Source organism: Oreochromis niloticus, linkage group LG18, assembly GCF_001858045.2.
Source record: "Oreochromis niloticus isolate F11D_XX linkage group LG18, O_niloticus_UMD_NMBU, whole genome shotgun sequence".
NCBI classification, from domain to species: domain Eukaryota; kingdom Metazoa; phylum Chordata; class Actinopteri; order Cichliformes; family Cichlidae; genus Oreochromis; species Oreochromis niloticus.
This window is the reverse complement of record NC_031982.2, coordinates 5,348,762-5,365,678: the sequence shown is the minus strand read 5'-3', so window position 1 is coordinate 5,365,678 and position 16,917 is coordinate 5,348,762. Positions and strand designations below refer to the sequence as shown.

Sequence of the window (16,917 nt, the reverse complement as noted above, 5' to 3'; positions counted from 1 at the left end):
GCACATGGGTGCAGTCTGACATCACGCAGACCTTAAAGTATGGAGCTGGCAAGTTTAAAATATTTTAATGTCTGTCCAGAACAATTTGGACACGTGGTTCATCTCATGCACAGGGTTCGAGACAACCGTGTATGTTTCTCATGGTGTTTTTTTGTGAAGTCAACAAGTCACAGTCTAGCACTAAGCTGTTTATTTTTGGCGCTGCCTTTCAAATTCTCCACAAAGCCCTCACAAAGCCTGTGTGAGCTGGCTTCTCAGCTCAGCTATCAAGTACTGCTCGTAAGCTCTCCACTTCCATGAAAATTCCTGTTGTACTATGCAGTGATGTAAAATGGCTTGCTGGCTTCCTCCCGAATGTTCAGCTGTCCTTGTCTGCAGCTATCATCTGTGACAGCCAGTCACCAATCATCATTTGGCTGCGTCGGAGCTCTTCTCTCCATCCTGTTAAAATCCCTCCAACTGGCTGTCACCTTCCGGCTCTTTAAAGCCCCATTCCCGCCCTCTTGGTATTCCTCTCCAATAAATGTGTATGTCAGTTTCCAATACGTTGTGCCCTTTCTCCAAAGCTTTTACCCTTTTTTCTTCTAAGGCAAACGGGACTTATGGACTGTAAAAGATGGACACAGCTTCCAAAACTGAAAAATCAGTGGGGAAGTGCTTTAACTTTCATTTAAAAAAAAAATTATGTTACATTTAGAGTAAATAGATGATAAGAAAGGGTCTAACAGACCTAACCGAGTTCTTCAGTTTACTTTATGCCAACTGCTTCCTTAATCTATGACCAAATACACCCTTTCCTGGTAAGATTAGAGTCTCAGTTTTGATCTCCTTGAACAGAACATGATGTCCAAACGTTCTGTTTGATAAGTTGCTGTCATGAGAGCATGCAGGGTCTCTCGGTTCTCAGCCAGAATCACCCCTCGCTCATCGGTCAAAATACCAAGATGAAATATGAGACATGAGGCTTCAAAACAGACCCTTACTAACCCATAGTGTCTCTATGATTTCTGTAAGACGACTCTTACACCTCTCATCCTGTTGCTGTTCTTTGTCTCCATCCAAACCCTTCTCTCCTGTTATTTTACGTCACTTCTGTCTTATCTTACAACTTTCAGTGTGCTTAATCCTCTAAATATGATGTTATCTACACCAACCCCAACTTTAACCGAGCACTAACCCTAGAAAATCAGAATGTGCCATTTTTGGTTTTATTATATTGCTTGTAATTCCCAAGAAAAAAAAAAGAGTCTATATTGGCTTTCTCCAAAATACAGAGTTAGGGTAGATTTAGGGTTCCTACGTATGATGGCTTAGTCCTCAGAAGGTCAACCATTAGCAATGGCTGGTGTGTTAAACCTGGATTGTTTCCAAGCAACAAGGTCAGCAGTGTGTGGTTTTCGCCTATAGGTGGGCTATGGTGTTGGGCGTTAACCCTTCCGAAAGTAACACGTAACTGTATTCCCATTACATTTTTAAATAACACAGTAATGTCACATGTTATTGTACTAAATTGAGCAATCATATTATAGTTACAAGTATGCCATTACATGAGTTACAAAGGTTCTTAAATTATGTGAACAATGGGCAGGTAGAAGGAAAAAAATGATCAATTATGACTTCCTGATGTGCACTTGCACTACAATCAGATGATTTCAGTTAAGTGAGTAGAAATATTAAAACAAAAGGTCTACAACTTTTATGTTTATTGCACGAGAGAACAAGACTGCAAAGTGCAAACTGCATTCAGGACAGAAACGTGTGTGTTAAACTGCTAACACAACATCAGCTCTTCAGAGGCATCTGCACAGATAACATGCTATTGCTAACACAAAGCTAGTGAATAGCTAGCTGAGCGGTATAGCTGAGCGGATGAAGAGCCCAGCCCAGCAGATAGAGCCTGGGTTTAGATAGGTAACAAAGGCAGTGATGAGGGGTTTTTTTCCTATAATCCCTTTAAATTCTCTTTGTCCTGATTTCATTTTTGTGTTTTGTTGTAGGTTTTGTGTTTAAAGCTAACGCTGTGCCCTCATCAGGATAGGGATTTGTGCCAGCGTGTGGGACTGTAGCCTCAGGTTTATAGTTAATGTGACAATGCATTTCAGGACTTATTATAGAGTAACATGTAAGTAATGTAACCAGTAGTGTCCACAGATTACTTTCTATGATGACTAATTAAGTACTGGGTTACTTTTAAGAAAAGTAATGAGTAATGTGTGATGTTTTCCTTTTTTTGAGTAAGCACCTCAACACTCTCTGCCACATTCCATAGAATGCATAATAATACACAATGAATGTTGTCAGCATACCAACAGAAATAACAGATATTATGTTACATGTACATGATATTTTTCCTTGTGCTCCCATATCTGCCATATTCCAGCACAAAGTGCACCTTAAAAAGTAAGAGTAGTTTCAAGTAGAAAAAAGGCAACATTGCAGGAAACCCCAACAAAGAAGACGATGAGCAGTTTGGTTTACATTAACAAAGTGTCTTTTTCTGCAAGAATATGCATTTTGAGAGCCATGTCAAGATTTACACTGAGCGCTTTCAAGCTGCAGTAAGTCACGTCTCCTTTAGCTTTCTTTGGTCCTTCATCTTCTCCTAATTAGGGGTAGCAGTCGTTGCCGCTCCTCCTCCTGCATCCGCTCTATTTTCTTCATCTTATAATCCCACTTGGGTATCTGGAGCTGGTTCTGGTTACTGTTCCTTCTGAATTTTTCTGGTTTGTAGCTTGGAGCTGGGGCTTTGCAGAGCCTCACCTTGGGCACCACTAGGCCTGGCCTCACACTGCTTCTCCTCAGCATATGGAGTGGCAGCAGGCTGGCTCGTCTTATGGCCACTGTGGACGCCGCTGCCATGTTGCTTAGCAGCTGAGGCTGGAGACTGGCCCTCCGATCCTTCTCCCTGGGGATGAGGAGGATCCGTGAGTTCTGGAAAAGTTTCTTGTAGTTGTTTAGCCTCTCTGGGCCCAGGCGCTTCAGCTCCGCCAGACGTTGCCTCTTTAGGATCTCCTGCACCGCGTGACGACGTTTTCCGATGCACGGCGGGCTGCTCGGGCACACCGTGTGGCAAGCTGTGGCGATAAGCGGACTGGACAGTCCCGTGGTGATCCGAACCATGTGTTCAAGGACACCATCTTCCATAGGTTTTACCTTGTTGTTGATGTAAAATTTATAAGGGCAGCAGGAAAGAAGGTTGATCAAACGCTGCTTACAGGTCTTTGGCTCTTGGGCCTGGGCCACCAACTCCTGTAGAAGACCAAATATTTCATTTAAAAAAGAAATATTTAACTTGAAAATTGGATTATATTTTAAATGCGGTTGACCCAAAATTAAGAAACGTGTATTAACCTCCAGCAGTGGCCACTCCAGGGAGAAGGAGTCACAGAACTGCTCAGGACAAGGGTTGGACATCAGCCGACTCATCAGGCAGGCTGTTTCATACCGACCGGTGAAGAGCGCCCACTCCTTGGGTGTCATTTTCCTGCCAAAGTCCCGAGCCTGGATATCACCTCCTGTATGGATTTTTGGGGGAGATTTTTTTGAAAATCACAATAATTTTTAGAAATGTTTTCTTTGTTTCCTCTCAGTGATGGGGCTTTCATGATCGTTATTGCATTTATATACCTGCCAACATGATCGCTCTAACGCACTCAGCCCGGCCCTGCATGGCAGCCTTCATCAAAGCTGTGAAACCGTGACAGTTCCTCCTCTCGATGTCCAGACCAGGAAAGTAGTTTAGAAGATAGTTGGAGATGATGGCATGACCTGCACAAGAAAAAACACATGTTATGAAAGGAGCGCATTTGTATATTCCAGCAATTGCTTTCTTTCTTCTTTCTACGTCACTTCTATGACATTTTTCTGAAAACACAGTGTAGCAGTTTCCAGTGGCTGAAACATGAAGCCATTTCTAGAATGTCAAAAAAAACTGTGTTTCCTTTAGTGGCCACTTGAGTCTGGCTTCAAAAGTCGTTCCCCATAGACTCTAGTGTTGAAACTCCCAACGTCATCCATGAAAATAGCACGTTTACTGCCTGAGAGAAAAATCACCTTCAGTCCAGAGCAAATTTCCTCCTCCATAGCAAATGTGTAGAACCTGAATCTTTTTTATAATTCACCTTTTTTGACTTTGTTTGGTCTTAAAGTTTGCAGCATGCCTGCTATAACTGACAGGTGTGCCAACACAGGCAGGTGCTCCTGCAGGGCGTCACCTCTGCTAATTCCAGTCATTAAATCAGACCTTTTTGTGGTGCTGTTGAAGTTTGTGCTCCTGTTTTGGTGAGTAAAATTGTATTTTATTCATTTATTTATTTATTTATGTGTGTACGTGATTTTATGTGAAAAACCTATCAGCTGTATGACTGAGAATTTTGATACAAGCAGTTATGGTGTTCACTGGTGATAAGGAAAGTTGATTAGCTTGCTAAACTGAAATAAGCATTTTAAATCCAAAACAACACTAAAGATACTCATTCTAACTTCTGAATTGGCTCTTTCAGGTTTATTTGAGACAGCACTTTGAAAAGTGTTGCCATGCGAAATCTAAAAATACGTCTATCACATTTGTTTTTGCACATATTTTGTAAAACTTTTTTTTGTAAAAATCTTAGTTGTGACTCATTAATTTGCATATCTTCCTCTTTCACTTAGTTTTTTTTTTTGCAGGATGAAACCACACTAGTGCTACAAACCCTAAATAATGCCAAAAACTATGTCAGATCAGTTAGCACTGAGTCATCAAGCAAACTGTTTAGTGTGCATTAAGATCAGGATGTAGTAATTATGAGATTTTTAAATATATTTTCTTAGAAATCCGGAGCAGTTGGCTGCAACATTCCTAAATGAGCAAAACTAGAATAAGGACATGTGAGCGCGATACAGTTTTAGCATTGGGCTGGACATGAATTCATTACTGCTTTCATTCCCAGACTAAGTCTAGACTTATTCTAGAGTTTAGTAAAGGGTCAGGAAGCACTTTTGTGATGGTGCAGTCCTTTCGTGGTGGTCGCCCGAGTCGTCTGAGGTGCTGCTAAGGATTTTTCGTGTGAAACAGGATCAATACTTTTTTAATGAAGCAGAAAATGAAGAGCAGCCTACAGCTATTCATCACTGGCCACAGTGAGCCATTCATCATTGTTAGCAGATGAGAGGCCAGGGCGCCATGTCTGATACATGTGGCTGCATCACTATGAAATTACTTATGATGGTACCGACTAATGTGAGCAAATAACGGTGATTCTCGCAACGGGAACCACCAGACCCCATTATACAACACAAATCATAATTTGGATCTATTAAAATCAGTGTGACTCATTTCTATGCGGTAGATTTTCTTCCACCGTATAGAACTGTGCAAAAGTCTTGAGCCACCCCCCATTTCTTTCTGTTTTGCTTCTAAGGAACCAGTCGTTCTTGTCACGTTTAAAGTGGTCTCAAGCAATAATTCTGTCGTCTTTCTGAAGAGTTTTTCTTTGGACTGAAAATTAGCAGCAACAGGTTTTATGGAGAGATGAATTCAAACTTAAAATTTTGGGTTCAAATCACTGTCAGCATTGTGAACAGAGGAGTAACAGGGAGTGTCTGACGCTCTGTGATCCTCACCAGCACGATCTTGTCAACACTGATACAATTCTGAACGCAGGAATTTGGGATCAGATTTTGTTTCACTGCACAGTACTATCGCGAAAGTATCTGATTGTCAACAGCTTAATTTTGCAGTATGACAATCATCCCAAACACGCTTCCAGGCCATGGATTGGCCTCCCAGTGAAAAAGCTGCTGAAATCTGCAAAGTTACCCTGGAAACAAACTGAAAAGAAACATTTTAAATAAAAGCAGCGTGTGATGCTACTCATGCCTTCAGTTTCGATTAGTATTTCAATTAAATATTTGGCTTTTGAGGGTTTACAGACCTCCATATTAAAAAATAATAATAATTAAAATGTGTAGAAGGGAGCTGACTGTATTTACATAGTCCATCACTGCATGACTACACAGTGATGGATGCAAAAACTGAAGTAAACAGACTTTGTGTGCCTTTATGTACAGTTTAAGCCAAATATAGCTTCTTGTAATTTGCCTTTTGTTTTTCTGATAATGAATCAATGCATACTGCATGGATAACCCAAGTTTATAAATTAACCTGATCTCATGCTTTTCATTTAGACACACAAAAAAGCTGCAAATGAAGATGTTGCAGTAAAAAAGGCCCTACAGAGCATCTCAGGGAGGAAACTGAATTTAGTCATGTCCATGGGCCCCATCAGCTAACCGAAGCACATTTATGATACCTGATGATTTCTTCTAATACACAGTGATGCCCTTTGGAAGGTGCAGTTTGCCCACTACATTTCAGATGCTTCTTGATGTCATGAAGAAATAAAAATGAGCCTGGAAACGTAACTTACTTACAGTCTTCATACCAACACGGATACACAAAAGATTGCCCCCTTTCTTAATCAGCTCAGCCACTTTATTTGCTTCCTTCTGGAGGTGAGCGTGCTTTTCAGAATTTTTCAGAACGGACAAGAAGTTGCCCTTTGGCGCAGCTTGGCTGGTTTTTCATTCTCTTTTTGTCTTGCTGGTTTCGTCCGACTCTCACATTCTCTTCTTATCAGATCAGCCACCTTGAAGGCTTCGTGTTGGATGTGGGCACACAGGACTTTGTTTTCCATGATGGTCCAGAAGCGTTCTTCAAAAACTATCTGCTCCATCTGTGGCACAGATGATTTTTCATCCTCCCAGAATTTTGGGATCCAGTTACCCACAGTGTAAATTTCCATCGTAAGATGGCCATAGGTGGTCATGTCTTTCAATTTAAACCAAAAGGTTTCATCGGAAAGACTTTCCAGCGTATTCTGGGATCTTTGGGCTTCACAGAATTGCATGTTTTACTGCATTTGTTGATGGAACATTTGCAAGGTTGGAAGAAAATTACAGATCAACAACTAGCAATCTGTAACATAAATGAAGTGTGTTTGTGGAGAAAACACAGCTCTGGAGCTGTGACATCATCACATTCTATATGATGTATAAATCACATCATATAGAATGTGATTACCATGGAGGGTTTTTACACACACACACACACACACACACAATGTGATTGCTTCATCCTGTATCAGAACATAGTTAATAAACAATATAAATATTTATAGATGGGGGTGGGGTTACCTGCTTGAGCTGCAGTTATAAGAGCGGTGTTCCCCTCGTTGTCCTGCCAGTTAACATCCAGATACGGGCATTGAGAAAGAGCGATGACCACGTCCACATAGCCGTTATAGCACGCCATAATCAAGCCAGACTGAAACACAGAAACAAAAGGCCTTGATATCCAACGTTTTCTTTTTCTGTGATTTATTTCAGCTCCTAAAACACACACACACACACACACAATCATTCTTATTTACAGTGAAGATTGTTGTTATCTTCTCTTTTTATGGCTCTATAAAAATATTCACCTCCAGGACAAAACGCAATGTGGTGATTGCCATAAAAAAATAAATCTTACTGGTCTGCCTGCTTACATGTGAATAACAGGGTGGTGTTCTGTTTGGTTTTTGTCACAGTGAGTGGGAACACCACAGAGTGGTAATTCTGGCTAGGTTAGGGTTTCAGGCTAGACAATCTGTTTTTGCACTAAACAAAGTTGCTTTGAGCAGATTTGTTTTAAAAGGTCATCGCTGTTAAATCTTTTAGTGTATCTGGTCAGCAAAGTGGCACACTGCAGGTTCAGTCTGTAGATGACATTACTGTTAGTGTAGTCAATACTATTCAGTGTGTGTGCGTGCATTCCTGCAATGAACATACATTAAACCACAATGGATAAAAGCACACCTGCCATCTTCCATGACAGCTGTGATAGCACTTCTGAAGGTCCAGGCAAGCAAATAACTCTCATCTGGATAGATTACCTAAAAAGTCAAAGATGCTCCTGATTGTAAGGTACGCAGAACACTTAAAGATCCCAGATCACTGATTGGTACATTCCTGTTTCAGTCATTCCAGTCAACTTCATCGCTGCTGAAGTCAAAATCATATAACTGATAACCCTAACCCTACCTTAAGCCTTACTGACTTTTTTGGAAAAACACCTATTTCTTGGTAGAAAACTTCTACCTCAGCTTACAGCTAAATGGATATTTTCTTTGTAGTGCTACTTCATTTTATAGAAAATTTTGTAGATTACATACATACATTCATTGTGAAACGCATGATATTCTACAGCATGTTTAAAAGATAGTTTGTAGATCTGATTTCAATATTTTTTTTTAATTAGTTTGATAGAAAAGACACTTGCAATATGTAATTACATTTTATTTACAGTGTTAAATATCTGTCGTATCAGCACCAATTACAAGTGAGAAATCCACAAACGCTGACTAAACAAATCATATGATCTAATAGAGTTTAGCTGTACTGTTCCACCACATGTAATAGTAGGTTCATGTCCAGTCAAGACAACGAGATGTTTCGTGCACATCAGTCTTCCCAAATCTTGTAGTACAACAATTCAATAGAAAATCCCCAAAATATTTTTCCTTTAGAAGATGCTTTTATTGCTCAACCAGAACTTGATTTCAAGGCAAGTAATGGCAATTATTCAACTTTAAGACAATAGCAGTGCCATGAAGTTAAACTACTAAGATTACAACTATTATTTTTGGTGTTGATTATTCACAAAACATGTCCTTGATTATTGGTCTCATTTAAATTTGTTTTTTGTCTGATTAACAGTACAAAACCCAAAGAGGTTTAGATTTGTGTGATTTTTCTTTAAAGGTTTAAGGATCTAGAATCAAAATGAGTGATTTTTCCTTGTAAATATGTCTTAAAGAAAGAAAGAAAAACAAAATTTCTTCATCCATTTTGAGTGTGCACACATTTTCAGTTTGCTTTTGTTAGAAAATGCCAAAGTTTATGAATTGGGCACGCTGCTGGTAGATGCACAAGAAGACTGAGACAGGTTTTGAGGTTTCTGCTGCAGTCTCGGGCCAGTCTGCTTCCAACACAACATATATTAAAGATGACATCCAGTTTGCAGTCATATACCAATAATTGGGTCTTTTGTGCTTCACAAAGAGTGCAAACAGTGAGTGGGCTGACTCCACAGTGCTGTGATTCCAAGAAGAATTTCCCATAGAGACAGCAGGTCTAAAGGGCATCGGGTCATCGTTTTTCAAAGACAGGGCAGCTGGAATAATACTCAGTTTTGGTAAAAAAAAAAAAAAGCAAGCTGTTGATAGAGATGATGTCAGCCTCAGTAATTCGATAGCAACACCTCACTCACTTCCATGACACCACATTCTTAATCAAGGTGACCCTAAGGACGCTGCTGTCACATTAATCCAGAACTACTCTCCTCTGTGTGTTCCAGCTCAAAAGACATACAGAATCTCCTAGCCAGTGCCATAGGGTCAGTGTGCAGAAATGTTCCGAAATAACTTCCCTTACAAATTTATCTTCAGATCAACAACAAAACACAGCTTTCTTAACTTTGTTAAGAACAACAACATGCCAAAAGAGCCAAGAACTGTGCAACAACAGTCGCCTCAAGGCGCTTTATATTGCACAGTAGATCGTACAATAATAGATACAGAGAAAACCCCAACAAACATATGACCCCTATGAGCAAGCACTTTGGCGACAGTGGGAAGGAAAAACTCCCTTTTAACAGCAAGAAACCAGAACCAGGCTCAGGGAGGGGCGGGGCCATCTGCTGCGACCAGTTGGGGTGAACTGCAATTGACCAGTTTAGTGGTCAACTGCAGCTGGTCTCCAAAGTGAGCTATCCTATTGACTACCATGTTATAAAATGTCCAACTTTAAAGCATTAATGTGCTGTAAATGTGCCTTTTAACAGCCTGGTACACTAAGAGATTTTTTTTAACCAACTGGAAATAGAAGTTAGATTTGTGACCCAGACTTTGATTAATAGACTATGAACCAACAACAATGGCAGCTGGAACCATTCCTGCCTGCTGGGCCTCACCTCCTTTGACTGAAGTCACAAAACTATGTGATAAATCTTTGATTGCTTACTGTGTGGTACGAATCGCCTAGTAGCACTGTAGTTTGTGTCTGTGTAGTTAGGCAGGTTCTTGGCACTAATTAGCCAATATGTGTGTTCAGCTTGCTAAGCAAACATGTGAAATTAGTACTCCACCCTTTCATCTAAATATGGAAAACATAACAGCCTCTATGGTTCTTACCATTTAGCATCTGTTTGTGAATTAGTTGTTCTAAATTCACAGGTGGGCGCTAGCATTGGCAACTAAAACAACAAAGAAAACCAAAGAAGTAATCGTGGTGTAAAGTGGAAGTGATTCACTGGAAGTGGGATTTCTAAAAATGACAGAGAGACAGTGACCGGGTTTAAAAAAAGATCCTCACCTCACCTGTAGGTGAGATATTGGCAAGAACTTAAACTGAAAGTCACACATCTATCAAGAATGAAAAAGTATAAATTTCATGGTTATTTCATGGTTTTACCAATTCATTAGTAACTAAATTGTTTCAAATATTGTTCATTATTAAAGTGTTATTTGATTAGCTTTAATAAGCTATGAATAGGGCCAGTTTCTATAGTAAGCCTTTAAAGGTTGGGCCCTGGGAGCAAAGTACATTGTGACACGGTAACTGTAGTCTGCACTGGCCCATCTGTCACTGAAGGCTTAACTCTGCTCTGAACCTCCTTTAGGATCTGACCTTCAGTGTCCTACTGGGTTTTAAGAGCTGGACCATACTCAGCTGACCTGACAGAAAAACCAGATATCAGTGATAGAGCAGGATGATGATATCATTCTATTACTCAATATACAACTACTAATAAAAAAAGGAGGCATAAAGGGTGTCATAAGAAAATCACAAGTGTGTAATATTTTGTTTTGCACTTTCAAATTATTTAAATTTAAAATTGCTTGAGGTGTGTAATCTGACACAGTGAATGGTGTGTTTGCTTAAATGTTTGTCAAAGTACTATCATCCCACCCAGGCACTTTTATTGGATGCTTTTTTTTATCAACCTTAATATGGTTTTGTTATTGTTTGTAATGTTAAGTCGAGACCAAGGTAAGACCTACTGGCACATTACATGTACAGAAGCAAAGGTACTTATGAACACAACTATACTGATGACGTTGAAAGACAGCAGCACAGTTTTGTATTTGTACTGCTATTAATTTCATCATAAAAACATTATTTATGAATGAAAAGTTTCATGAGACTTTGTCAAAGACGTTATTCTAATAAATGCACAGATACCAACTCTTCTGTTTCTGTCCGTCTCCTTCACCTCCTCTTCAGTCACTCCTTGTCTGATCATGATCTTGACAATGACGGCATTGTTGTTGCAGCAGGCCTTGAAGAAGGAGATGGGCTCTGGACTGTCGGAGCTAAACGAGCAGCGCATGTGAGAGGTGACTGAATTGTCGAGGGGATAGAAGGAGTCATCTGAGGCAATGCTCTGTGTGTCTGAGCGATCCGGCAGGGTGTCAAAGTCCAACTCTTCAAATTCCTGGTAGATGTCGTCCTCATCCTCCCAGTAATTTCGAGTGTAATCGACTTCAAGTTCCTCATTATCTGCCTCGCTTGATTCCTCGCTCTCATTGTTGTCTTTGCCAGCCTTGGTAATGGACATGACAGGAATATCCATATCCACTTTATTGGTTCTATACTCAGTCTTACTAATTCTGACTCCTCCAGCCACTCCATTCTCTCGAACCTTTGAACCTTTACCTTGTTCCTCCGTTATTAGCACCATTTAAATCCTCCTCCGTCCAAAACACTCTTAGAAAATCCTTGTGGGAGCCAGAAGAAGTCTAGGAATTCTCAATTACCTTGGAGTCCATTGGCTCTCTGAAATATGATGATTCCTTCTACCCCCCAGGAAACTCAATCCTGCCAGTTTCTCGACTTCCATCAGTTTTTTGCTGTGTTGGATTTCCCAAACGAATAAGGACAATCCTTTATCACTACTGATAAATCTTTGTCTGTGCCAAAGAGGTTAGGATTCCCGAAGACTCCAAAATGCTGTGTCATCAAAGGCTTGATCATGTGCATGATCAGTCACTCTGGACTGTTAAAGTGATGGAAAAAAAGAGTAAAGCAGAATAAAGCATCCTAATCTTTCTCTGATGATATTGTCAAATTTCCATTTTCAAAAAAAGTCAGAGAGAATTTTGAAATGCACGAAAGCCACTGCGCTTCTCCGTGTGACTCTTTGCAAAGGCACCACCAGCCCCGTTCATCAGATTGTATGATCATTGTACTGGAAATCCAACATGCAGCTTGAATTTTCCAAGTCTTGGTTAGAAGTTAAAGCTGAAGTTGTCTTTGTGAAAGCAGAAGAACAGGCGCGGTCGTATTGGTTCAAAACTGACACGACTGAGCAGTTAATCCCGTGTTTGCTCACGGGGGAACACTGGGTTTTCTTTGATGATCACCAGCAATGGGATTGGGAGAGAGATTCTGTTGAAGTACTGCGTGGTAATCCAATTAGACTTCTCTCTAGCTCTAGCCATTTGGTTACATTTACCTCCCCAGAAACGTTCGAACGAAGACGTTTGAACGTCTTCTGCTTCAACACAATAAACTAAAACTGAGAAGCACAAGTAGAAAGGACTGTTGAAACTCAATAATTTTGACAATTAGGTTTCTTCTTAATAGAACAAAATAAGCATTACTCTTTTATTTCCACTAGAAAAGCTATTGAAAGCACGCAAAACAAACCATATGGAAAATAAATGCAGCAGATGTTTCACTTAAAATAAAACACCCCAGTGTCACAAGTGCAGCTGGTCAAGCTGACGCCACCTCCCCCACCTCTGCTCTCAACGTCTTCTGCACTTAACACTGCCAGCTTAAATTGGATTTCTCAGCCACATGATCTCATTTGTATACAGGGTACTTTGGAAGGACTGGAATCACTTGGACCTAAAAGAGTTTAAGAATGTCACCTTCAACAACATCTAAGCTACAGCCTAGTTTGTTACAATACACTTTATTCACATCACCTTGTGATACCAGCATTCTCTGGATAAAGACATTATCTCTGACAAAGGAGAAAAGTGTATCAAAAATAGCATTACAGGAGGTAAGTTAAAGAAAATCTCAACATCTAGAGGTGGTTGTTAAGTTATAGGCTTGGTTTTGTAAGTCATGTGATCCAAGCCATTTCTTTCGGTTTTGCACCACCATGGCCATATCATTTTACATGAATGCAAAATAACATGCTAAATAACTACAATAACATTTTGTGCACATATTTCTATGCAGTGTGTCGTAGTAACGTTGACCTTCACTACTAACTGTGTTAAAATTGCACATGATACACTTGTTTACTAAGCATACTGATTAGCATGCATTTTGATATGGCTGTGAACTTTTTTAAAATTTCGTTTAATTTTGTTAATCCAAAACTTTTCTTATCAGCAGTTGTAAGTGGCTGGAAATATCAATGAGTTAACGGCTGAAAAATTGCCATTTAGCTAGCTCTTGTACACTTATAGTAACCTCTTCCACAGCATGTCTTTATCCTGTTTTCCTTCTTTCACCCCAACCGGTTGCAGCAGATGGCCGCCCTCCTGAGCCTGGTTCTGCCGGAGGTTTCTTCCTGTTAAAAGGGAGTTTTTCCTTCCCACTGTCGCCAAAGTGCTTGCTCATAGGGGGTCATATGATTGTTGGGTTTTTCTCTGTATGTATTATTGTAGGGTCTACTTTACAATATAAATCGCTGTATAAATAAAATTGAATTGAACTGAATTGAATTGATAAACAAAGAAATAAACACAAAATTATACCACACAGTGAAACGTCTTTTGTTAAATTTTGTTTATTTGCTCCCATGACCAGTTTGTAGATCAGTATACTTGCTTACAATCTGGGCATCTGTATCAGACAGCTTGGGATTAATTGCAAGTAGTCCAGTCTTTGCCAAGTAGGTTACAGTACCTCAGGCATGTAACATTATTAGCTATTATTAGGATAAAGTTTAGGCAGCTGAAATTCTTTCAGGCACAGGAACATTAATCTGTACCTGTTAAATCCATCTGTTAACTGTTGTTAATTTCCAATGAGCACAATACTTTTTTTTTCTCCAAGTCTGAAATTATTGTTATGCAAAGTAGAAATCTGTCAGAGAAACCTTACCTCTTTACCCTTGTTTTCTGCCTGAAGTCTGAAGGTTTTACAATAGAGCAGAAAAGGAAATGCTTTTTTTGACAGCGCTAATCTCTTCTGAACCACAGCCGCTTACTCCATGATTTAATCGGCATGAAAACGTTGATCCCATTGTGCTTGTTAAAAAATGAAGCACAGGTTGGGAAAATCAGATTTAGCTTGACAGCAGAGATCAGGTTTCCGCTGCATATGCTCCTAATCTGTATTTGGGCTAACTGTTAAGACTGTGCATTAGCACAAAGGTAATTGGATTTGGCAGAAATAACCCCATATCCTATTTTGAAGCTGTTTTTTTCCCCAGACATCATTCCAGTTTGGAATTAGACTGCTCTGAACCGCTGACACTCACATATGTGATTGATGTTGTTTTAATTATGAAATAAATTTATGTGAATAAATATTTAGAACACCTGCATGTTTCCACAAAGTAGCAACATGAAACGTGCAGGGTACTTATTTAAAAAACATATAACATGACTTAGCCATCCCTCTGATTGGAACAAGGGTTTCTTCAGCAGTGAGTCTTCGTACTTCCAAAATATGGATATGAATTCTAACATAACATTACCACATGGGAGGCCACAAGCCTGCATACTCCTTGTGCCCAGATAAATGGGGAGGGTTGTGTTAGGGAGGGCATCTGGCATAAAATCTTTGCCAAACCAAACATGCGGATGAAGAAGAATGAGATTTCCATACCAGATCGGTTGGGGCTCGGGTTAACGATCGTCACTATAGTGCCGGTGGAAACTGTTGGCCAAAGACAAAGGAAGAGGGGAGGGAAAGGTGTGTTTGGAGGCAACACGAGAGAAGGAAAAGCAGGAGTGAGGAGGTGATTGTGGGGACTGAGTCTGGTTTTGCCAGAAGTTTCTGTTAAAAGTTTTTCCTTCCCACTGTCACCAAGTCTCATCTGATTGTTTGGGTTTTTCTCTGGATATTTGTAAGGCTCTTTAAATTGCAATTTAAAGTGCCTTCAGGTGACTGTTGTGAGTTGGCACTAAAAAAATCTAAATGAAATTAATTGGTTTTTCCAGTGCCTTTAACACCATCCAATCACTTTTGCTAAATGAGAAGCTGCTCAGGATCAGTGACAGCACTTCAGCTGTCTCCTGTTTCACAAGGCTGAAACCATCATTGGTCAGAATTTGGATGCGTTTGAGTCTTTTCAGGGAAAGGAGGTCACTGAACAAACTGCTCTCCATCATGGACAACCCATCTCTCCCACTCCACACTACTGAGGCAGGACAGCTCACTGCCATAAAGAACCCTTCAGGAAATCATTCCTACTGTTCTCCAAGAAACTGTACAGTAACTCTTCAGTCTGCGACGGGTGAAGACACCTGTTAGGTATCAGATTCCACACATATTTCTGTATTATACCTTCGACCCCACCACCTGGCCGGGCCGTTCTGTGTGGAGTTTGCTTGTTTTCCCTGGATTTGCATGAGTGCTCTCTGGTGCTCTGTCTTCCTCCCAGTGTTTAAAGACATGCAGTTTGTGGGTTAAGTTCAATGGTAAATCTAAATTGGCTGTGAGTGTGAATGGGTGTCTTTCTCTCTGTGTTAGCCCTGTGTTTGGTTGGCAAGGTGTATCCAGCCTCTCACCCTATGGTAGCTGGGATACACTCCAGCGACCCTGAGAAGTGGACGAAAATAGACGGATATTATTTAAAAATGCAATTTGCAAAACCTCAGTCTTAGTTTTTAATCTTAAGTTAAAAAAAAATACAAAATGTGAAAGTTTAATAACACAGACTTTAGACTGTGTGCTCTCTCACAGTCTAAGGCTCTCACATTTGGCTTTGGCACTTAAACTGTTTATGCTACTGCTGTAAAACCAGTAATTGCCCTTGTGGGATCTCTTTCTCTCCATTTATGAAGGACAGCACAGGTTGAAAAGGTTGGAGAGGGAAGTCTGAGATGATCTGGACACCTGAGGAGGGATAGTGGAAAGCAGATAGTCGGACAATAGGTGTTCAATATGGATTGGCGAAACGGGAGGAAAAGGAAAAACAAAAAACAAACTAGTATTTATACAGTAAATATGAAGGAGGGCAGGAAGAGGGTTGGTATGACAGGATGATGCTAAGGATAGGGTAACTATATTTGATTCTTCAAATTTCAATATCGATCTGATACAAATGAAATACCAGTGTTGGTACTGATACGATTTGGGCCTAAGGGTACACCTTTCACCATCTCACAATGCTGTGATTGCAGCCATTCCCCAACTCTCTGTGAATGGTACTCTTGGCCATTGATCAGTGGTTGTTGATCAATGGTCATGAGAATTTGCATAATCATGATGAAGGAACTGACCTCCCAGCCCATTGTTCCTTCAGTGGTTTTTAGTTTCAGTTATTATGCAAATGTACTGTTTATAAGATTGGGGAAACCTGCAGTCAGCTGAGACTGAAGAAGTCACCTGGATGAGTGACGAAACATTTCTCCCACTGAAAACGCTTCGTCCAGATGAACAGAATAAACCTTTGGTCCAAGTATCAGTATCTCTCCAATCTGCCCACTTCAAATATCTACATGTGTATTAAGATGTACTGGTAGGTCCTCATTATTCCAGATCATGGCAGTCCATAGCTGGACTTCTTTTAGGTTCTCAAACACATTTCACCTCACATCGGGAAGGGTCATTCAGCTTTTAACTGCCATTCACACCTTGACCCCTGTGATCTCTAGACCTCAAACACATCCCGGCCTGTCTGGGCCTGTTGGCAGTGCG

At 40.2% G+C, this 16,917-nt stretch overlaps 1 protein-coding gene across 1 annotated transcript; it reads right to left on the bottom strand.

The window, feature by feature from the left end:
* Window positions 1-799: 799 nt before the first annotated feature.
* ankrd33bb (ankyrin repeat domain 33Bb) lies at window positions 800-12,407 on the bottom strand. Its single transcript, XM_003456181.5, has 5 exons — window positions 11,270-12,407; window positions 7,177-7,306; window positions 3,628-3,768; window positions 3,352-3,515; window positions 800-3,249 (listed from the first exon to the last, which is right to left on the bottom strand). Exons 1-5 carry the CDS (start codon window positions 11,762-11,764, stop codon window positions 2,593-2,595), a joined length of 1,587 nt encoding a protein of 528 aa, XP_003456229.4. The 5' UTR covers window positions 11,765-12,407; the 3' UTR covers window positions 800-2,592.
* Between the last annotated feature and the right edge of the window lie 4,510 nt (window positions 12,408-16,917).

Coding starts and splice junctions, on each gene's coding strand:
- ankrd33bb (XM_003456181.5), bottom strand. CDS start 11,764: ATGGTGCTAATAACGGAGGAACAAGGTAAAGGTTCAAAGGTTCGAGAG. Junction 3,769..7,176: donor TATAACTGCAGCTCAAGCAG/GTAACCCCACCC, acceptor TTTCTTGTGCAG/GTCATGCCATCATCTCCAAC. Junction 3,516..3,627: donor TAGAGCGATCATGTTGGCAG/GTATATAAATGC, acceptor AAATCCATACAG/GAGGTGATATCCAGGCTCGG.